Here is a 23,104-nt window from a genome sequence, read left to right as displayed (position 1 = left end):
AGATCTTAAGAGATGGGAGGTCAATGGGTTTGGCTGAAGAGCACCCATCTTGGTGGGGTTTTTTTGTTTGTGCTTTGTTTGGTTTTGTTGTTGTTGTTTTAATTTTAAATATAAATTTACATAGCCAAAACCCCCCCAAAAAAACAAACAAGCAAAGCAAAAAAAACCCCACAACTACCAAAACCCAAACACTATCCCAAATCACATATTACAGCTTCACAAGGGATGTTCAGAAGATGATATAGAACCAATTGTCTACAAGGGCCTCTGGCTTAAGGAAAGTGTGTTCAGAGATGCAGAGGAGCACACATTAAGAGGGAGAAATGTAAATAAAAGAGCAAACCTAGGACTTGTATCTGATATCCCAAACCTCAAGCACAACTTTGGTACCATAAACCAGGTTTCACAGCCTTGCGCACACCAGCAGAGTCCTTAGCAAGTTTTGACATGACTAAAAAGGGTCCAATTCTCAATAATATCAATAGCAGAGGATGGGATCCATGAAGGTGATATCAGGTTGCTAATATCACATGTTGCTTTGTCTAGGCAATAGCGGAGGGTGTGGGTTGGAAAATGCACAACACGACTGTGCTTCCGTTTGTTTATAATTCTAGTTTGAGACCGTATGTCGAGCGTTGACAGAACCACTCAACTTGGTTTTCTGCACCATATTATGAGATAATTTACTTCAGCTGGAAACTTGAAGACGAGTTCTCCCTGCATGTGGATGCACACGCTCCGGTGAAGTGGGACATTCTGAGGGCTGGTTGAGCACCTCAATGCCAGAGCTCATCCAAAAGGCAGCACCACTTAAAACCACAATACCTTTTAGTATCTTGTATGAACTTTTATTTAGTACCAACTCAAAGTAAAGTGTGGCACCTATGTAACTTTTCCTGTTCTAGAAATATTTCATGTTTCTTTGACACTGGTCACCCTAAGCTCTTTAGAAAACAAGAAATAAGAGTCTTTTATGCAGAAGTATGGTGTGTCCCTCATAGCTATTAATGAAATGTGTATTCCTACAAATCAAAAAATGAAATACATACTGCAAGTTAATTGTGCCAAGGTAATTTCAAATAATTCTTTACTTATAGCTAGAATCTTTGTTTTTATTACAATAAATTTCTTCGAAATCCATGAATAGACTATTATTGGGGTTTTTTGAGGTTAATTCTGTGTACTAGTAGATTTTAAATGTTGCTTGAAGATTTTCAAAAGAACTGACTGTATCAGGGAAAAAAAAGTGACTAAACTGAGAATTAGTGATAAAATGCTCCCACACTAGATTAGTTAGATGCACACTCTTATGCATGTACTATTTTGATTCATTAATCTAAATAAATGATATGGTTATGACATATTTTTTTTCTTTTTTGTAGGTAGTGGAGAAAGAAGGCTATCTTCTAAAAGCTAAAATAGCAGATGGTGGCAAGAAATTAAGGTATTACATATGAATGTTACAGAGCTTATCAGATGCAGAATTCAGAGTTGATGATGATTATGATTACAGTCCCAGAAACCAAGTGACAGCAGATAACGATGGGCTCATTGCATGCAATGATCATGTGTCAATGTTAGCCTCTATATTATATATATTATACGCTTATTAAGGACAACCTTAAGGCACTAGAAAATCAATAATATATTTTCCAGTGGGCAAATTTTAGGTGCTGAGTGTGTGCTTGAGGAGTCAAAGATGGGAGGCAGGGACTCATCACGAGGTGAAGTCAAAGGGATTCCAAGACAAGGTTATCCAAATCGGTCAGCACACACCTAATAGTCTGTTGAAAATAATGGGAATATTAATGCTGCCTTTTTATGGAAGGATTTGCTCTGGTTTGCTGTATTTAGATGCCTGTAAAGGAGCAACAGTGATGTGACCAGCACTGTGTGTTACCAATGAGTATGTAATGTGAATTATTACATGTTCTGCCTGGAGAAAGGAGCCAAGAGTATTAAGTTCTTGTACCTATATAGTGCTAAACCATAAGGATCCTAAAAAGGCTTATTGTAGCTCACCTAGTCCAGCATTTCAATTGAAGCAAGAATCGTAGAATACCGGGTTGGAAGGGACTATCATCTGGAACAACCTTTCATGGCAAAAGCACAGTCTAGATGAGATGGCCCAACACCCTGTCCAGCTGAATCTTAGAAGTGTCCAATGTTGGGGAATCCACCACTTTCCTGGGGAGATTATTCCAACAGCTGATTGTTCTCGTTGTGAAAATTTTCCCTCTTGTGTCCAATCGGAATCCTCCAGGAGTAAATTGTACCCATTACCCCTCATCTTGTACATTGTCAATGCTTGGCCGACCCTGCTACAGCTGGGTACCGTATTTTGGGAAAAGGTGTTGAAAACCAGTAATAATCTATTTCCTAGTTTGGGCACCAGCAGAAACTCCTGCAAAGCGTGCATATGCTGGGCATCCTGTGTGAACAAGCCCAGATGAGGAGGGAATTTCATCTTCCCAGCACATCGGGGGCTCTTTCACGAAGCATCTCCATGGCTTGGTGTTGCACGCCGGCTCGGCGTGGGCGCAGGGAGGAGGCAGCGTAGCTCGGCCACTTGCATTTTTTAAAAATAGCCCTGAACAGTCTCATATTTTTCTATAGCCTCAGAGAACGTGAGCACCGCTGTAGCTATAACGTGCTGCCATCAGGTGTTCGTTTGACAGAATGCAAATGCAGCCGCAGCGCCTGGGGCTCCTTTTGCAGCCCCCCGAGTCGTGTCGTGCCTCGCAGGGACTTTGGGCAGTGACCGTCAACTATGACTTTAATAGTGTAGCTGTATAAACAAATACATGCAATATCCTTTCTAATTCTAGCCGGGTCTTCTCTGCACGCTGATATTTATGGGTCTTTATACAGCCAGAGGATGGGTAGTAGGGATTCATCTGCTCTGCATACACTTTGTCTGACTCCTCCTTTCACTTACCGAAACTTCATCAACTAGAAGTGATTTCTTGAATAATGTTGGTGTCATGCAGCAAAAATTAGAATACTGTGAAATGACTTTCCTAAAGAGCTTGAAAAAACCTCAGGTCACTGCATGTATCCCATGAAACATGATGTGTGCCCATCTGTACAGAGACTAACACACTCGAAAGCTTTTTTTCTTTAAAATCTGATGGATGGCTTTATGAACAATTGGATAAAAAGGGTGTCTAGTTTATATACCTTTTATCTTTAGGTCACAAAAGTAATGAAGCTTTGATTGTAAAATGTCACTTTTTGGGTGAAACAACTGTGGAATAAAAGGACTACAGGATTTAAATTTAAGGGGAAAATTCTTCTTGCAGATTCATACAGGGGAATTCAGTTGCATTCTCAAAGCTTTTATAATTCTTATAGTCTCTTGCACTACATTTTCTTATTTCTGATGGAATGAAAATATTATGCCCTTAAAATTCATAATGAAACTTAGGTAAAACATCTCAGTTCTTCTGAATCAGGGACACTGTTTGACATTTCCATATATATTCTCACTTCTCCCTGGCCCCAGTAGTTTTCTAACTCTCTAGGGCTGCACCATGATGTTTAGTTGTTACTTAAACATCTCTCAGACATCATTTTTGTCTTCCTTGCTTTCCTGTAAATTTTAAATTTGAGGGAAGAAGAAAGTATTTGGGACCTTCAAAATAGACCTTTTGCTGAGCTCTGTATAGTCAGAATGAAATCACAGTTTTCCTTCTCGGTTCTATTTTAAGTATTAGCTACCAGAAGGTCACCGGCTATTTTGGAGTCCTCTAAGTATATGTGAAAGTTAAGAATGTGTGAATAATCTCCCTGTTTTCCTGTGGCTGAGGCACCATGGTGGAAAAAGAACATAGACAGGCTTCTGAACATGGATGAAGAGAAAGAAGGGCTTCAAGCCTTATTAGGCCACATTCAGATAAAATTAGGATGGTGAAATTCCATCAATATTGGTGGAAGTGCATTGCTGATATTGACTTGAGACCATTTGTTTCTAACATGAAATAATTAAAACCCAAGTCTACAAATAGAGCATCTTTTACCTACTGCTTGCATGCTTTACTGATGTGTTTTTATTTTTAATTTTAAGGAAAAACTGGTCCACGTCCTGGATTGTTCTCACTGCTCGGAAAATGGAATTCTACAAAGAATCCAAGCAGCCGGCACTGGCCAACCTGGTAGGAGACCGACCATCCAGTATATTCTACTTCCTTGAAACTGTTATTTCAGTATAAAAAGTTTGGTGTTTAAATTAGACAAATCCAGACTGAGCTGTCAACCTTCAAACGTTTGTGACCAGCTGAAGGAAAATGCCTTGATAAACTTCTAATCAGTTGTAGTGTATGATAAGGAATAGAACTTAGCATGTCCTTTATTAAGGGGTGCATTTTGAGAGTAATTGCAAAGTGAGACAAATGGTGAGTGACTATCCAGTAATGTGAAGGTAACACTTTAAATTAAGGTGCCATTTATAAATGCTTTATTCTTATTTATGAAAATGATCACTAAATGCAGCTACTTCCTCAAATAATGTATTATAAAGTATGTTATAAAATGCATTAGTAATAAATGCTTAACAGATGATGCGATGAGAATCTGTTGCAAAGGATATTGTGAGATGTAAATTGTATTAAACCATGTATGTGCATCTTTAATACATGAATATAAGTTGTTATCTACCATCCTATAAAGTGGCTTATACATTAATAAATAATAATAAATTATTTATAAATGGCACCTTAATATAGGGTGTTACCAAAGCAGAAAACATTATAAGTTAGCAAAGTGATTTTTTATCATAGTATAAATGTGACATCTACCATATCCTGCTAACCTTCCTGAATATTTCTATGACTCCATCTAATGCATCTAATGCAATTTCTGTAGCCTATAGTTACTACAAAGTGAAATTTGCAGTACCTTTTTATTGTGCCCCAAGGAAAGACCACCGATCTTGGTCTTCGGAGATGTGACAGCTACGTTGCGCAAGCAATAACGGCATCTATCCCTTCAGTGCTAGTTACTGCTGAGTTTGAGCCTACGAACCTGAATGTGGAAAACAAAAGGGGAATTTGGTAAATGTGTGACACTGTGGGCAGCGAAGGGACAGGTTTGACAAAGCTCCGTTGTGAAAGGCTCTCAAGGCCTGATCAAACCTGCCAAATCTCATTGGCATGATGGGTGACCACAAAGGTGCTCTCTTTGGCAGGAGTCACAAACAATAAGATATTTTTTCCGTGGCAGGTGATACAAACCTTTTCTCCTCTATGCTCTTGATCTATCGATGCCACCTCTGCCATAAAATCAGATTTAAAGAACACCTTTGCATGTCTTGCATTTTTGGAAAGAAGATGAGGGTCACAGAAAAAATAAAAATAGATGAAACCATAAAAGCAAGTAAAGGATGAAATCTGGTACTTTCTGCTCCTGTTTGTGCCAGTACAGCTGGAAAATACTACTTTGAAGCCCTGAAAACAGTATAGCATGAATTAATGTTTTGTCAGAATCAACTATTTTCCTTAAAGTTGAGTTAGATGTTACTTAAAAAAAAAAAAAAGTCTCATATGAACTTGTTGGAACTGATCTTATAATTTACTTTCTGTCTTATGCTTCTACCTGTTACCTCTTCTCCTTTCATTTTGCAAACACTCACCCAAATCCCAAGAGGTAAATGGATCAGTGGAAATTCAACACACAGGAGGTTTGATTTTTCTCTGAGATTCCTCCACATGGTTAAAATTCCCATTGGCTGTTTAACAATTTAGATACTAAAGTAGACTTGCCTGGAGAATGGGAGTCTGACCCAGATCCCAATCTGTTTAACACAAAAACTTAAGGTGTGTTATAAGAGAGGATCTTCTGAGAGGTCAATCCCTTTCCCTGAAGCTTCACTTCATCCCCAGTGCTCACAATTGGTGAGATAACATCTGCCTCTTATGTTAGGAAGAACACAGACATATTGATGCTATATTTTGATCATTATAGGGAGAAAAAAAACCAACAAAACTGCCCTTTTTTATTTTTTTTTTTTTAGTTCTGTGCTACATCTGAAAACACAGGCTGTGAACTCAATGTTCACAATAGGTGCGAAAAAGCTGTTAAAGCTACATTTTCTCTCTATTACATATTACTTACATGCAATGGTAAATAAACAAATGGGTAAAGCTTGAAAACAATGAAAGCTGTTAGTATTCAAAATCTTATAACACAATTTCCCAAACCCAAATTTCACACATCAAAAAAGCTAAAGTGGCGTGTTGATCTCATCTGATAAAGCAAATGCAATGTTTATTTCCTTTGTAAACCATTTAACCAGATATAATTTTGATAGTGGAAAGGAAATAATACAAAAAGACTTCCTGAGAAACCATTTGTTTACTGATTTTTATTATTTTATTATTATTTTTTTTCAGCTTTGGAAAAAGGGGAATTCAACCATTAATTACACAATGTTGTACAGGCAATGTTCATTCGCTATACTATGACTCGTAACAAAGCACTTTCATTGTTGGAGGGAAAGCAATGTGACTTAACAAAAGGATTTATGCTCTTTTGTATTATAAAGATATTAATTCATTAATTATTAATAATTAAATACAGAACATAAAGCAAAAATTTAGAGTAAGGTGGCATCATTATAAGAGGAGTGATATTTCACAATAAAGGCAACAGGAGAGAGGGAAATGGAACACATTCTAATCATACCTTTTTCTCTGATGATAGGATAACACTTAGAAGCAATTTAAAATTATATTTACCAAAGTCTTTAATAATATTCTAACTCAAAAACTCCTTTTAGATATTACTAGTTTCTTGTTGTTCCTTCGTACAATTGTAGATGTAGTAGCCAGTATAACAGCTTTCCTGTTCATTTGCACAGAGAAGACTGGGTTTCTGGTGAAGCTAGTGACAATATCTGGTATTATTAGTAATAGTTGGAGCACAACAATTAAGGCACACAGAGGAGAGATTCAGAAAATGAGTTTGTTTACAAATGTGACTGAAAATGCAAGTTTGCATCCCATGTAGCTAAATCATTATCTTTTGCTGCTGCCTTGATCATTCATGGTCATGCTTTTGATACATGCCTTTTTTTTTCCTTAGCATTCATACGATTATAACTTGCTTTTTATTTTAAATTAATGGTACTGTAATCTTAAATGGACCACAGCTCCATTCTTTCTTACCAGCATTAAATTCTGTTACCAGTTGGTCTTTCTGACCAAGAAAAACTGGTCTGTTTATTCCCTGAGATAGTTTATTCAACAGAGGCTCTTTTAACCTCAGGTTATTAGCCCATCTGCAAAGTAATTTAGTGAGTGAAAATGCTGCTGAGATCCATATTCATGTTTAGGAAGATTTCATTGTAGCAGACACTTGTATCAATTTACAGCATAACCCCCTCCAACAACATCGATATAACATAATTGCTCTGACTGCAAAACACAAAGCAAGGACGCCGAGCGCTCAGGCTTTCCCAGTAACCTTAACTTACTCTCTTGCTGTGTCTCTGGGTAAAGCATAAACTAGAAAGCAAACTACTTAACAGGATGATGCTTAGGCCATTATGAATTTCTAGGCAATTTTCCTGTGGTCCCTATGGATTTAAGCAGAGCTTCCCATTGTGAGGAGCTCCCCAGGTGCAGAAGGACTGATGAGCATCATGGACAGATTCAGGCTTGATGGGTCTGAACAGTTTTGTGTGTAGTTTTCATCAGAAGTTTCATGTGCTATGCCATACCTGTGAATCTTACATGGTGTTCACAAACACCTTGAATCCTGGGTTGAGTTTTGGGCCTCTTGCTACAAGAAAGACCTTGAGGCACTGGAGTGAGTTCAGAGAAGGGAACGGAGCTGGGGAAGGAGCTGGAGCACAAGTGTGATGGGAACGGCTGAGGGACCTGGGGGGTTCAGCCTGGAGAACAGGAGCTGAGGGGAGACCTTATTGCTGTCTACAACCACCTGAAAGGAAGTTGTATCATGGAGGATGTTCTCCTCTACCAAGTGACAAGTAGTAGGACAGGAGGAAATAACATTAAGTTGTGCTAGGGGAGCTTTAGATTGGATATTGGGAAAGATTTCTTCTCCTGAAGGGTTGTAGGGCATTGGAACAGGCTGCCCAGGGCAGTGGTGGAGTCACCATCCCTGGAGGGGTTTAAAAGATGCATAGAAGAGGTTCTTAGAGACATGGTTTAGTGACAGTGTTGGGTTAATGGTTGGACCCTGTGAACTTGCAGGTCTTTTTCAACCGAAATGATTCTATGATTCTGTAGTATCCCGCTGTAGGCAGAATTGCCAAATCCTCCAAAAGAGAATATTTCCAGTTAATTATTGTACATAGCAGAAGGGTGTTCATCTTTCCAATGCCGTAAGTTTGCATCCCATCTTTTCTGGAAAGGGAGATTCACATATATATCCTTTTCTTCTGCTAATTACAAAATCAGAGCTGTGAACAAACTCCACGTTGCTACAACAACAACGAAGTCCAACTCTGTGAGCACTGAGTGCACAGAGGAGTCCAGGTTTTTGTAAAATCATAGAAATTAGAGATGGTAAAATCCTGTAGAGTTCACCATTCCATCTTCTGCAAAACTTCCCTGGGCTTTCCATTGTTTTTTCTCACTTTGGTGTGAAATGCCATGGCAGTTTTCCTGAGGAAAATATTCTTTAGCTCAGTATACTTCACTATCAAGAAACTATTTCCTATTTTTTTGTCTACATTTTAATCTCTTTTCATCTCATTATGCTTTTCCAAACTTTCTCAGCTCTTTGTGCTGGTGGAATATAAGCTGTCCTTCATTGTTAAAATATTTTCGGACTCAAACTGTCCTTTTGGGCAATTTTTTTTCAAAGCAAACAGGGTGACCCATTGTGACAAGGCTGTGTTGTGAGTTCATGGTCATTTGCAAAGCTGCCTGCCCTGTGTTTTATTTTTAAAAATATAGTCCTGGAATACTGAAGGTTGGAGGTGTTTTTTTCCATGCAAATATTAACTGATTGAATTTCACAACTTCTGTTGTAAAATCAGCTATCAATACTGCATTTTTTGATTTGTTAGTAAAATTCACAAAGGTTAAGCTCTTGTCAGAGGCCAAGCGGGAAGTCTGAGGCAGAGTTGGGGGAAAAAATCCAAACCCTGCTCTTCCAGTGGCTTAGCCACAAGAACATCCTTCTGTTTTTAATAGCATATTTCTTCTATTTAAAAAAAAAAAAAAATATATATAAAAAAATTAAAAAAAGGAACACAAACACACAGGACTGTCAGTTTTAGAGGCGCTGAACCATGGTGGTTTTATGGTTTGGCAAATGGAGAACATAATTACAACTCCAGTACTGAAAGCTGCCAGACTCTGGCTACAAGTTACTTGACCAGGATTTCTTCCTCTATTTCTTTTAACCTAAATAGGTCCTTTTCTGCCCATGTCAAAAGCACCCTGGAGAACCCACATTTTTTTAGCCTTTAATAACATCAGAGAAATTCAGTGAGCAATCTTTGGAAAGCTGATTATGTGGTTGATGCTGGACTGACCACTGTAGAGTTCTATTAAGTCTGTTTTTTTTATTGCCAATGCTATTTTTTAAGGTAAAATGGCTTGAGAACAGCAGAACAAAAAAGATGCATCAAGCTGATTAATCATGTTATGTGGATATTACTCCATATCTTACCCAAAAGGGACTTATTAGTGCTTTATACTGTTAACAGTAGTATTTTTATTGTTGTCTGGGATGTGCAGTAACCTAATCTAAAAAGGCTACTCTAAACTACATGGGCTTTGCCAGAGCTCTGCTGCACAGGCAAAGTCCCTGGAGAAGGAGCTTCGATGGCAAATGAGGATTATTGTGCTTTACACCAACTCTCGGCAACGTAAATGATACAGGCAAACAAATCTGCTCTTTGAATTATTTGCATCCATACGGAGGAGGCAGAGCTGTCTCACTTGGGGTGCACGGAGTGACATTGTGAACCAGAGAAGTGTGTGGAGCTACCCTGGTGTTGAGCTCTTTCTGGGTCTCACATGTGCCCTCAAAGCCTTTTTTAAATTTTTTAATTTTTTTTTTTAGGAGCTAGAATTGATATTTTTTTTAGAAAAAGAAGATAGCTTGTCTTACAGACACGATGTACATTCTGCTCTAGTTTCTGTCCTTTCCAGCTTAAATTTGCGTTTGGAAAACCCACAAAACTTTAAACTCAATGGCTTTTCAAGAGGTTTTGCAAAGTAAGCATTTAAAGTATCTGGTCAGTGTGTATGCATTTGTGTTTTGATGTGTCACATGCTGTATTAGACTGTTTTTAAGCTACTTAATTGTTTTTAAAATTATGTATCTAGTAGAAGAACCTTATTTCTGAGTTAAGACACCTCAGGAGTGGTTATTTAATAATACCAGGGAATAATGAACTATTTTCACTAACATCAGCAGTCATGCTACAATAATCTGTCACTTTAACTTGACCTGTTATTGTTTTATCTGATAACTGTCCCCATTTGTGAAAATTCAGGCCATATCCATAGTTGACTTTTTTGTTTTGTTTTCCAGAAACCAGGATATAAACCTGAGTGTGTGGATTTGTGTGGTGCTCGTATTGAGTGGACCTCAGAGAAATCCAGCAGAAAGAATGTCTTTCAGGTAAGAGGCAATGCGTTCATTTCATTATTCTCGCATGAGGAAACTTTGTTTAAGCAACTAGGGAGTTTTTATTTCCTTGGTTTTAATAACTAGAGACTGATTTAATACAGCGTTTTTCGTAATACAGGCATGTAACATTTTATCAAGCATCAGTTTACTATTTTTCTAAGAGAAGGATTTCTGATGACTGAGCCTCCTAAACACTTGAGAACCTGTTGATTAATTGATTAATGCTCTATATTCAATTTGTTTTTAAAACTTAGTAGGTAATTGCTTTGGGTTCAGGCCTAGAATCTTGACCTCAAGGACTTCCATAAACACAACTTCTTCAAACTGCTTATACAAGCATTGCTCCAACACAGTGTGGTTACTCTGTTTATTTTTATTGCTGTTCAGGGTCCTCAGACGGTGATGACCCAGGTTCATTTCTGGAAGGGGAGGGGATGATGGTTAAAAGCTTGCCTCTGTCAGGGCCAACACAGAAGGACGCGTATTTCTCATAGGACTGTTCTTCACTGATGGAAAAGAATATTATTTAATTACTGCATCTAAATCCCATTGAATTGAAAGGGAGGATCAAGGCCCAAGAAGATGAAAGGATGAGAAGTGCGTTACTGCAAGGCTAACGTTCCAGGATCTAGGGGCCAAAATAGTTTATTGCAACATCTTCAGATTTTGGACATAATCCAGCTCCCATGAATATCAGTAGAAAGGGTTTTTTTCTTTCACTAAAAGTTGCGTCAAGCCACATCAAAATATTATTCTCTATGAGCTGAGTTGTTTCCCAGAGTTCTAACTTTAAGAAATTTTAACAATACAAACAATAAAGGGAGGAGAAACAAAGAAGGGAACATGTCAGGGTCAAGATACTGTTAGTTACCCGATAGTCCTTTGGCATCATCACCAAGTGAGACAAACTGGAGGAACCAACCTTGCCTGGTTCTGGGGTTTAAGAAAAAGACCCTAAGGGACTGTACACAGTTTCTTGAAAAGAAACCTCTTTGGGTCAACTGGGTGTTACAGAATCTTTTTCAAGGTTTATTTTTCTAGGCATTTTTCTAAAGCGCATGCAATATTTAGGAATATTCCTCTCCTTCAAACCAGTGAGACTTATGCTTCTACACCCCCCACATCCTTCAGGTTGTCTTGAGAAAACACTTGGAGCTTTGTCATTTCCTAGGTATTTTTAGAATAAATATTTTGGTTTTGCTGTCAATCTTCAGCTTTTTCACTTGGAACGTGATTAAGTATAACCTTAGCCTTTACTCCTGCAACCCCCTGAGCACAGTGACAGGTCTTCTGAGCTTCTGGGGTTTATTTCTCATCTTGCAGTAAGCAAAATTTCTGTTTGGAAACACGTACTGGAGTGGTGACTCATTGCAGCTAATACATTTCCAAATGAAGCTCTGTCATTGATTTACCAAACTGGTTGTACGAAGTCTTTGCAATGCATTTTCTTCTCACTTATGTTAGCGTGAGGTGTAACTCCGCTGAATCAGAATAATGTGAGAAAGGGAACTCATGCGCTACTGTTTGAACCCATTAAAACGTGTCTTCATCAAGCCAATAAGTGAGTGGGAGAGACATTAAGAAGTAAAAGCATGGGAGGAAGGACATATGTTAAGACACATTTTGCAAAGGGATGGAGCATTGTTTAGACAGAGAGCTACAAGAGGATTATGCCAGATGGTAAGAGCGAAAGAGGAGAAGGCTTTGGCATCAGTAGTGGTGACATTTTAGGAAAGGAAAGGACTGAACGAGACTGGTGCTACATGAGCTGATAGAGTGGGAAGGGGACTAGAGAGAGAAGATTTATGAGATAGTCTGGAGGGAATCCAAGGCGAGTTCGAAAGCAGAGAGGTCAGTTTGTACCTGGATACTGAATATTTCAGGAAACACTTCTGATGCTCTACTTATATCTAGCGGGTGGGAATAAGATTGATAATATATGTCTACTTATTCATAGATTTCTTGAAATAAAAAGAACATGGGTGATTTTTGAATTTTTTTTTGGTGACCTAAATATAGATGCATTGCATTGCCATTTGATTAAATACATTAGCTGCCTAACTCTGAAATGATCAGAACTAAGTATGATTATATCTTCAAAGCGTGGCAACAAAGCTTAGTTGGTGGGGTTTTGTTTCATTACTGTCTGAATAATAAAACATTCTTTTCTGATTCAAACAGAGCAATGGTTTCTTTCTGCTAATGTGTTCTATGAGGAGTAGATGCAGAATTTTGAGTTTGATTTAGCCTGGGTGCTCAATTTGAGTTCATGAATTATAGATTAGAAATAGAAAATGACTATTGAGATTTTGGTTTGAAGAAAAAGGAGGAAATCTTGAATTTAAAATCTAAGCATATGACAGCTAATGGATGGTAACAAGAAGATAGAGTATACGAGTAACATAAAGAAAATTAATTGGAAACATGATCGATGCAGGAAAAAAAGGAGGAAACTGCAAGTAGATGATATTAAGGAAGATTTGGGTTTCTGGTCTTGATCATGAGGCTTTCATCAATGTTGCTCCATTCATTTTAATTGAGCTACTCCCTGTTTAACAGGATAAGTCTGATCTTTCTCTCACACTATCCAATTTGTGCATACAATCTATTTCTGTCCTTGATGAACATATTAGTGTTTGTGTTTGCCTTCTTTTCTTTCCCCTAGGTTTTCCTTAACAGTAACTGAAAATATGCACATCTTATAAAATATAACCTTCTGGTTTTCCTTTATTTATTTTATTGATAATATAGCTGGCCCCAAGGAAAAGGACTAGTTATAAACAGCTTCACATGATGTGGGGAAACGTAGGAGTTTGCAGTGAGACACCGTGCTGTTTGTTCTTGCAGGCTGAATGACGTGATACACTAGGCCTTCATCAGAGGAGTGGTGAATAAAAGAAGATTTATGTTCAAATCACATGCTTTAAATATTTCTGCTAAGTGCTAGTTTGCTCTTTGGTGTTTAGCCTGAAATTTAAAGCACTGAGGATTAAAAGGATTACAACATAATCTTAAATAATCCTAAGTGTCATTTACAGAGAGATGGTTGTAATAACTAAATAAAACCATGTTAAGGGATGGCAGTGTTGTCAGTCAGCAACTGGAACAGAAACAGTGCCTCTGTCACTCTGTCATTCTCCTCTTTCCTTTATTTGATTTAGTTTTATATTGGGTACGTGCATTTTGATGTGGGTTATCAGGAAAGAAAACAGCATGATGCGCTGCTTTGCAGTCACTACTAATATGGTTGTTGAGGCACCAGTAACTAGGTTAGTTTACTGATTTTTCTCAATATTCAATGGTGTTTTTACTTCTAGTCAACTTTTCAGATGGAGTTTATCCTTTCCCCTGCTCTAATCACTCTTGGCCTAGGAGCCATTTAATTTCAAATTCAGCCCAGATATTGTGGAAGACGTGCTCTTGACCTCTGGCTTCATAGCTCTGGAGCTTCATTAGCACGAAATCCTGTGGCTGTAGACTATTTCCTTGAAGAGGTTTTGGAAGGTTTCTTTCAGATGATTCCAAAAAGAAAAGGAAAAATAGGAGAAAGGTGAAAAGTGCAAAAAAAGGTCATGAGTAGCCTGCTTAGGAATCAGTGAAGCTGCTTTGTTCTCTTAATAGCACTATTCATTTAACTAACAGACTTGTTAAATTTTTAAGTTTCTTTAGTAATATTCTTTCCCTGTTTACCAAGTTTGTTTTTTAGGAAGGTTTCATATGAAGAATTTCTGGAATGTGATGCCCTGGCTCTTGCCACAGATCTGGTGTGATATTTGGTTTTATTTCAATGCACTGCAGCTGTAAGGAGTTACTCATTCATATGCAACTAAGAGTTGTAAGTGTATTTTACACAAAGAGAAATCTGTATAAGACCTACAGTATTTCGACAACGAGACAGCTGAAAGTACAACTGTACCTATGTGTAATATGAAAGAATGTATCTTGCAGCTGTTTCATATATAATAACATTTATGGCACTGATCTGGGGTAACTCCCTTGTCCTTGAAGCTGTCCAGCTTTGTGTAAGAGAGTAATCTGAATGATAAGCTATTCTGTTCTAAAGACTATAAGATCATTGTAGTATCTGGATGCCTCCCAGGAATGTTTTAAGTCACCACTGTTTGCCATGGGAGAGATCATTTTCTTTTCCACGATCTCTCTAGAGGAAGCACTGGGAGTGCAATGTGGAGAGGATTGGGTTGGGATTGGTGTCTAGATTTCTTTGTATGCTTTCAAATATAAATGCTGTACATTGGAGGAAAATTAAGAAAGGCACCTTGTAGTCAGATGCGAAGATTCTGGTGGTCCTTATCAGCAGCTGGAACATGTTCCCCAGCTCAAACTGGCCCTGGAGAAAGTACTGAGGAGCTCATTAGGTTGACCTGTTGTGATTAAAGATAAAAAACTCTATCTATATATATATATATATAGATAGATAGATAGATATAAATATAGCATTTTTTTTCCACTTCTGGAGGTTACTGGCTGTGACTGTGGTTTCATTTCTGTCCGAGGGACCTGAGCAGACTGTTGCTTAATTAAAAGACTTAGCCACATCATGTAGTTATTAGATGGTGTCAGCAACAGATTCTTTAAATCATAAACTTATAATTAGTTTTAAAAGAGCACAAAAAATGGTTTTAATGATCATCTTGGAGATGTTCAAGTGTATGTTTTTATGTTAGAAGTACTCTGTTGTTTTGGTGTAAGTGGGGAATGGTCTCTGTGTTGTTTCTGTTTCTTCTGTCTTGTTAGTGACCTCACCAGAAGTGCTCCTGCCAGCGTGTTCAGTAAATCACAATGGATGGATGCAGAAAATCTTCTGTCCTCTCCAAATATCAGCTATTTTCTTTTGTAACCTATTTTGTAACCTAAATACAAGGCTCATGAATGTTCTTATTATTACGACTTTGTTTTAATTTAGTTGTCTTTGGTCTTAATTTTCTTAATACTTACTGTATTTGACAAAAATGCATACGAAATGTAGAATCAGAGCTGTGAGTCATGGACACTTTAAATATACATTATTTATACTTATTCTGGGACCTAACTCTACTTTTAGAATAGGGTACCTCTGTGGACATTTTGGAATCACTTCTGATTTCCCTCTGTTGGAAGACAGGCTCTTTGTTAATTGCCCTATTCTCTTTTATTTTCTCTGAAAGCAGAAGCTACAAATGAAACTATGCTTTCTTTAGTTCATTGTCTTTCTTGAGTCCCCAAATTTTCTGAGGTGTCAAGCAGCTCAGATCACAACCTTTGCTTTTGGGATCTGCTCTTATGGTAGTGCTCTAAACATGCAAAAAAGAGCAGGATCTTAGGCAAGTAATAGTAGGAGAGCTGTATTTTCTTTGCATATCTGTATGCCAAATTTTTATTGTTGATTAAAAAATAAGAGAGAGAGGGTACATAGTGTAAGAAGAAAAATACCTTTGATTTTGGGGAAAGTTTTGCATAAAATAGAAGATGGCACGTGATATGTAATCTAGACATTATACAACTGACAAGTCACTTTGCCTTCTAAAGGCTTTAACATGACATTTTAAGGTGGTGAAGAGGAGAGACATTTAGAGATGCTTTGTAATTTATTTTTATTATTTTATTTTTTCTGTCTATGAAAAGGGTATATTTAACTGTAATCAGTTTTACCTGTATTGGCAGTAGCTGCTCCTGAGATCTAAGGAGGGGTGTTCCTGGTTATTAAAGAGCACAATAGGTAGAAGCACTATCTAAGAAAGGAAAAGACCCTCGTCACTAATAAACACAAGCCTGGTATCTGGGGCACTTGTATAATCTGTGGGATATGCAATTTCACCCTTGTTTCTGAAGTTTTAGGTGAGTAGCAGTCAGGCTTTAATCATCCTGGGCAAATGAATGTGTTTGCTTTCTCTCACCTGTGTTTCGCTCTTATATTTGATGTTGCTCACATTAGCCTAAAGAGAGTACATTGAGAGTGAAATGGAATTGTTCGCTTTATAAACACAGACACCAAAATTGAAGTTTAAGAAATTCCAGGTAATAAACCCAGTTTCCCCCTAAGAAATGTAATGGAGAGGGGGATGTGTTTCATTATTTCTGAGATACAAGCAGTGATGACAAAGCCTGACACCTAATTCCAGGAAAAACAAACTGTGTGGCCTTGGATTTCAGATGTGTAAAACCAGTGACACCTTATAGAAATTGACTTATAGAAATATTTTTTGGTAATATGTAACAAAATGTTTGTACTTTATGTTTCAAACTATATGCAGTTTGAAAATAGATAAGGTTTCAGGAAGAAAATGCTTGATGTTGACAATGTTGTGTTTTTAAAGGGTTTGGGAAACTGAGTCTTCAACCTCTATAGTAGTGTTTCAAGGAACCTCTCTATATGTTCAAACCCTGTAACAGAGTTTCAAGTGTTTCAAGGAACAGCAACTTTATTAATAAAACTGACAAAGTGAGCAGTTAAGGTGGAGCTTCTACATAGTTATAGCTAATATTTTTATTTTACTTTCTGTTGCTCTGTCTGCTTTGGGGGTGAGACAAACCCTTCACTGGTGTCAGCAAAGGTCTTGTGTATTTTGTGACTAAAAAATCAGGACAGTAGGGGTATATGTAGATCCTAGTTACTATTTTACTTATAATGTGAAAGAGTTATTACTTTTCAGAAATAATGAAGTCCACTTCCAATAAGCAATGTTTTGCTGTACTTGGCTGCTTGAAGGAAGATTCAAAATTCCCTGTAATACTTTGGTTGATTTGTGGCTAAATATCATCTTAGCTTCTTTTTTTTTTTCCCCCTGATTGTTGTCCCATGAAAAAAATCATGAAAATTTCACTATGTTGGAAGAAAAACTGTTGCTGTGATGTCGGTCACCTGTGTGTTCACTGCAGGCCACGAGACATCGGGGCAACCAGCTCCTATAACACACCAGAGCTTTGGGGCTCACTAAACCCCACAGAACTCCCAAATCAAATTGAAAAGAACAGCCTAACTTTTCTGCGAACAAAACTTTTCTGATTACAAACAACCCCCCCCCCCAACCCTTATTCTCCATATCTGACATTATGTGTACATAGATGACTGCTGAAAATGATTATTTTAATAGCTCACCACACTTATTTAGGAGCCTGTCTGATATGTGAGTGACTGTGAGAGGTATGAGTGTCTGTGTCTGCTCATACACATGTGCTTCTTAAGAAATTATGTGAATCACTCGGCTTTTGACAGCTACACTGCAGCTTTCAGAAGTGCAGATGTTATTTGTCCATCAGAAAAGAAAATATTTATTTCAAGCCACAGGCATTTTCTGCGTTGCAAAAATAAAACATAACAGCAGTTAATGCTTAATGTGCATGTGAAATAATTTTGTCAGGGGCAGAAGCACGGCTGAGCACAAAGGTCTGGACAAATATGTGAGTGCACAAGAAGCACCTTGTGCCTTGGATGATGCCGAAACAGCTTATCCATAAAGCTGGGCAGTTTATCCATAATCCAAGTGCGACAGCAGAATTGCTTGTTTTTTTCAGCTGAATTCACAGAAGGTTGTGTTGTGTGGTGGTGTTTTTTTTTTTTTGTTTGTTTTGTTAAATAATAATAATAATAATAATTATTATTATTATTTTTACAGCTGAAGAAGAGAATCACGTTTTGCGGCTCGCATGCGAAATGGCAGTGGGTTGCAGCCTCTTGCTGCATTATTCATAAACATATTGCTGCCATCTCGTGGGCAGCGCACGAGCCGGCGCAGGCAGGGATGCAGGCAGGGATGCTGGCAGGGCTGCCCAATGCCACCCCATCGGTCCCTGTCCCCAGGGAGGGCCACCTCTGCAGAGGACAGCGGTGCAGGTCGCTTGGCACCCACCCTCACGGCAGGGAGCAGTTTTTTAAGCATCTTTCAGTAAAACAAACAAACAAACAAACAAAAAAATCAGTGCCTGGCCAAACAGTTCATACTATTAACACTTATTTTAGCTGGTTGCTAAATGAGGTAATGTCTGCTTTTAGGAAGGAATAGTGCTGCTGTAAACCTGTATTAGCTAAATTATGCATGTAATGATAGTTTTATGTTTTAAAATGGTGATTAGCTTCTGATCGGCCCGGGCTGATAGGGAAAGGGTAAATAGCTTTGTAAGGATGGGCTGGTTCAAGGTGAAGCACATAATTCTCATTATTACAGATATCCAGTTTGGTGAACTTGATAAATCCCTCTGATGTGAGGCCTTTAGTGCTGTGCTTTGTGTATTCATAAAATGGGGAAAGTGGTATTTTCATAGTCCTGGCCATCAACAACTGAAAGGGAGTACAGAAATGCAAAAGGAGCCTGGCTTTCTTGATTCTTTAGTACTTTAAGGTTTTGTGATTCTCCTGAGTGAAAACAGGCAAATTAATTTAAAAGCATAATGACTTTTGCAGACTTCTTAATATAAGTTAATATTAAAATTAAAAAAAACTGAATTCAGAGATAATCACATCAGACTTGTTTACGTGTTTGGTGCTGGTGTTTCTGTATCCAGCCACTACATTTAAAAAGAAATATTGGCGAAGCCACTTCAGTCCATTTTTGTGTTTCTCTTTAATGAGGGAGGCAGATATTTGGAGCTGGCTGGGGGAACCTTGGCTGTCCTCTCCCTGCAAGGCAGCACCTCCATTTGTGTGCAAAGGGATGCCAGGCGATCTGGTGGGGATTCACATTTTTGTGTAGGAGTGATTTCTACCGCTGACATTCTTGGGGAAGGATGGGTTGGGATGTTTCAAGGTGTTAAATGGACAATGGCAGGCAATTTGAAAGCAAAGGGAGAAATGCAAATAGTGAGGTGCCCTCTCTTTTAGATAATATACCTCTTTTTTTCAGCAGAGCAGTCATTCTCAGGCTGTGATTCATGGACCGCTAATGGATGGGGAGACTTTTTGAAATGGTAATACAAGCGTAGTCAGCCTGAGAAGTCATTTAAGGTAGTTCCCAGATGGTACAAATGAAAGGAAAACCCAGAAGAACATTTTTCACAAGGGACCCTGGCTTTTCAGACCTCTTCCTCAAGTTTATTGATTTTTGAGCGTGCACCTCCAATTGATCCCATTTATAGAGTATTTTTATAAGGATTATGAGAGTTCTTACAAACTTGAGTGTAAGTTTAGGTGCTTGGCTTCTGACGTAGTGGGTGTTTTTATTTTTTTTTTTTTTTTTAATTTTTCCTTTTATTGCCTCTGCTCTATTTAGGGGTGAATAAATTCCCAGGAATTCCATGTAATTACATCTGAAATTGCATCTGTAAAACAGGGTGATCCAAGAAGCTTAGCAAATATTTTCTTTGGCAAAGTTGCAAAGGGGAGATGTGGTTTGCTTACCATTTCATTTAAAAATAGACTATCTAACTGAAATTATCAGATGATTTTTAACACTTAAAATCCACAGCACTTCAGTAGCCTCCCTTTGTGGTTTTGGTTTTTTTGTTTCCTCGTGTTCATAGTTATGGTTGTTACAAATATATTATTATTTAAAATTTTAATGTACTTGAAACCTAGAATGTGTTTAACCCCCACTGCCCAAGTCAGAGTTCACATGTAAACTTTTAGAGATTGAGTTTTAAACTAATTTTCCAAGACGGAAAGTGTGCAGTTGTATAAGTGAATATTTTTGTATGAGGTCACATTCTGATTTATGAAAATGGGAGCCCGTTACTAAGGTTCTCTAGAGTAATAGAATTATTATTATTTTCTTTTATTTGTACATAGTCATCACTAGGTGGAGGCATACTTTACATATTCTATTGAACATGTCATCTGTTATGGACTGAGATGAATTGCTTCGATACTGCACAGTTAAGTTGAAGTAACCTGTTACCAGCAAACACCTGACTCTCAGACTAAGTGGACTCCTGTTTTGACCTCTACTACTGCTGAAAAGCAATGAAAATGGAATATTTTTTAATAATGTGCTGTACAGAGACGTCGTGAATTAATTCAGTTCATGTATGTTGAAGTTAGAAGGAGAAAAGCAGGTGTCATGGAGCAAGAGATTGAAATAACCAGTATCTACCCATTTCAGTACCCCATTCTCCAGTACTGAAATTGTTGTAGGATGGATTGACGGGTTTATTTTACTTCTCTTCTTAGTTATGACAGCGAAGTCACTTTAGAGCCCACCCATATTTTCTCATGGCACATAGACGATACAGGTTTGATGTTGACTGAAGGTAACCAAACTCACCTCCATTGATGCTAATACACTGACTTCACCCCACCTCTCCTGATTTACACCAAGGGCACATCTTGTGCGATTGTGCAGGTATATCTAGCACCATGCTTATGTTTATCTCTTGTGTTTATGAACTGATAGGGCAGAATCAGTGTGAGGTGGTCTTTGGCAAACACAGCCCATGTGTTTGAGGGACTACAAATGGATGTGAAAGCAGGAGTCAGAGACAAGAACTGTCTCTTACTCTGTACTTTGAATACTGTGTTATGGCTCTTCACAGCTTATAACATCCACTGCCTTTTATTGTAGGAGAAAGATGGGTCCTGGTGCACAGATCATAAAGAAAAAAAATACAGCTCATTCAGAAAATAACCCCTATTTTTTTTTGAGTAAGACACAGATTCTCTTCTAAGCATGCTGAAAAAAGTGGGGGAAATACATTTTTACATCTCTGTCATTTTAATATACTTTAGAGAATGGATTCAGGACCGTTGAGAGAGATTTCCTGAGCTTTGCAGCATCTTATCCCCAAATGGGCATAGCGAACATTGCTGTGACCTCGAGCTTTGTCCCCCTTCTTGGGCTGCTTTGGCCTTTTTGGGGACTATCCCTTGGGCCAGATTCAGCCAGTTACACCCTGGAGCAAGTGCCTCTCACCCCTTCCATAGACAGAGCTGTAGAAACACTGTAATGGAAATGAAATATGCCCCCCCCCCCCCTTCTATTTTTTTTTTTCCTTGTATATTTTTTTTCTTTTCAAGACTTGGTTTGGAATCACACTTTTAATAATTATATTCGCAATCTAAAATTAAATAAACATTTTGTTTAGTGCTCACAGAATTGCCAACCGGTGCTCAAGGAAGGATGTCCAGCAGTTTATCAGCCTGGAGAAAATAATTATAGCAATATTTTGAAATGCATTGGTTGTAGTTTTGTTTTGATTTATAGAATGTAAATAATCAGTTTTGATTCTTCTGTTTCGAATGGATTTTTTGGAACTAAGGCTTTTGAATGAGAGTCCTTCAAACCAAGCTGTTACTCCTGGGAAATTCTGTAGTGGTATGTTACTGGCATTTGAAAAATGCACACCTTCTGAGAAAAAACCACGAAAATTCTGTCAAACAGACTGATGGGAATTCCCAAGTTTGGAAATACAAGTTCTGTTGGAAAACAATGGCAGTACAATTCAGCAAAGACTGCAGTTGGAGTGAAAAGGAACATGTTTTCACCATTGCATACTTGTTTTTTTTCATTGTCATTCTGGAAACAAATATTCTACACGATCAGTTAAAAAGTGCAAAGTAAGGAATAAGAGGGAGTAATGTGTGTTGAAACATAACATAGTCTTTACTCGTGCAGGAAAGTGTGAAGAAATATGGTAAAATTGAATGTAAACAAAGGAATGGGGAAAATAAATGTGGGAGTGAAGAACTGTGTGCAGGGAGTGGGAAGAATGTAATCCAACAGGAGAAGATCAAAGGAAAGGAAGCCAATTTTTTCAAATATTCTGTAATGACTTCGATGTAGCAAGGTAAAGGATCTGAACAAAGGGTCACAATACCACAAATGGGAACAGAGGAAACATTATATATAGCGAGGAGTGTGCAATTTTTATATATTTTTTTAAAAGGATCAATTATTATCTCCATCTCCTGGTATTTCAGGGCTCTCTTATAATTACTAGTATCATTTTTGCTCCCTCTCCTGCACACACGCTCTGTCTCGCTCCCCCTTCCAGGCAACACTTCTCTACTCGCGCAGATTTGAGAGGGTAGGAGGATCTCAGGGGTTCTTTGCAAGATGCTCGTTTCCCACCGCAGAGTGTGGCATTGCCAGGACTCTTCAGGGGACTCTCTGCCAGTTCTCCTCACAGCCTTGCAGAGGAGTGGGAGCAGATTTGCATGCTGCCCAAGCAGGGCCAGATTTGAACGCCCCTCTCTGCTGAATTAGTGCCTTACCGAGGAAATAATGACACCAAAATCATTGCAGCTTCTGGAGAGTAGGTGCTGTGCTATGTCAAGCTATTAGGGTCTATCCCTTATTTCTTTCCTCTCCCCCCCTCCTAAGATGCTCCTTTTTTTAAATTCAAACAAAGATTAATTTTCACCTGCATTTTTCCCCCCTCTAATTCTACCTTTCTCTACTCTTGTTTTATTTTCCTTTACCCTCTATTTTACATTTTTGTCTTTTAATAACACATTTTAAGTCATTTTTCTCCTGTTCTCAATGTGATGACAGTACATCCTGATGGAAAGATAATAATGCCCAAGGAGGTTTTCTTTTATGAATTCTGCTGGTGTTACTTTCACATG

At 38.1% G+C, this 23,104-nt stretch overlaps 1 protein-coding gene across 9 annotated transcripts in view; it reads left to right on the top strand.

Annotated features, from left to right (window-relative positions):
- Positions 1-23,104, top strand: part of ARHGAP15 (Rho GTPase activating protein 15) — a 362,427-nt gene that overhangs the window by 49,180 nt on the left and 290,143 nt on the right. For all 9 annotated transcript variants that reach the window (XM_065070247.1, XM_021296541.2, XM_021296543.2 and 6 more), the window contains 3 exons: positions 1,383-1,444; positions 4,067-4,154; positions 10,513-10,602. In XM_065070247.1, coding sequence (XP_064926319.1) covers positions 1,383-1,444; positions 4,067-4,154; positions 10,513-10,602 — 240 coding nt within the window. The remainder of the gene's footprint in view (positions 1-1,382; positions 1,445-4,066; positions 4,155-10,512; positions 10,603-23,104) is intronic.

Source organism: Columba livia, chromosome 7 (genome assembly GCF_036013475.1).
Source record: "Columba livia isolate bColLiv1 breed racing homer chromosome 7, bColLiv1.pat.W.v2, whole genome shotgun sequence".
NCBI lineage: Eukaryota > Metazoa > Chordata > Aves > Columbiformes > Columbidae > Columba > Columba livia.
Note: the sequence above shows the minus strand (reverse complement) of the source record. Positions and strands in the feature narration are given on the sequence as shown.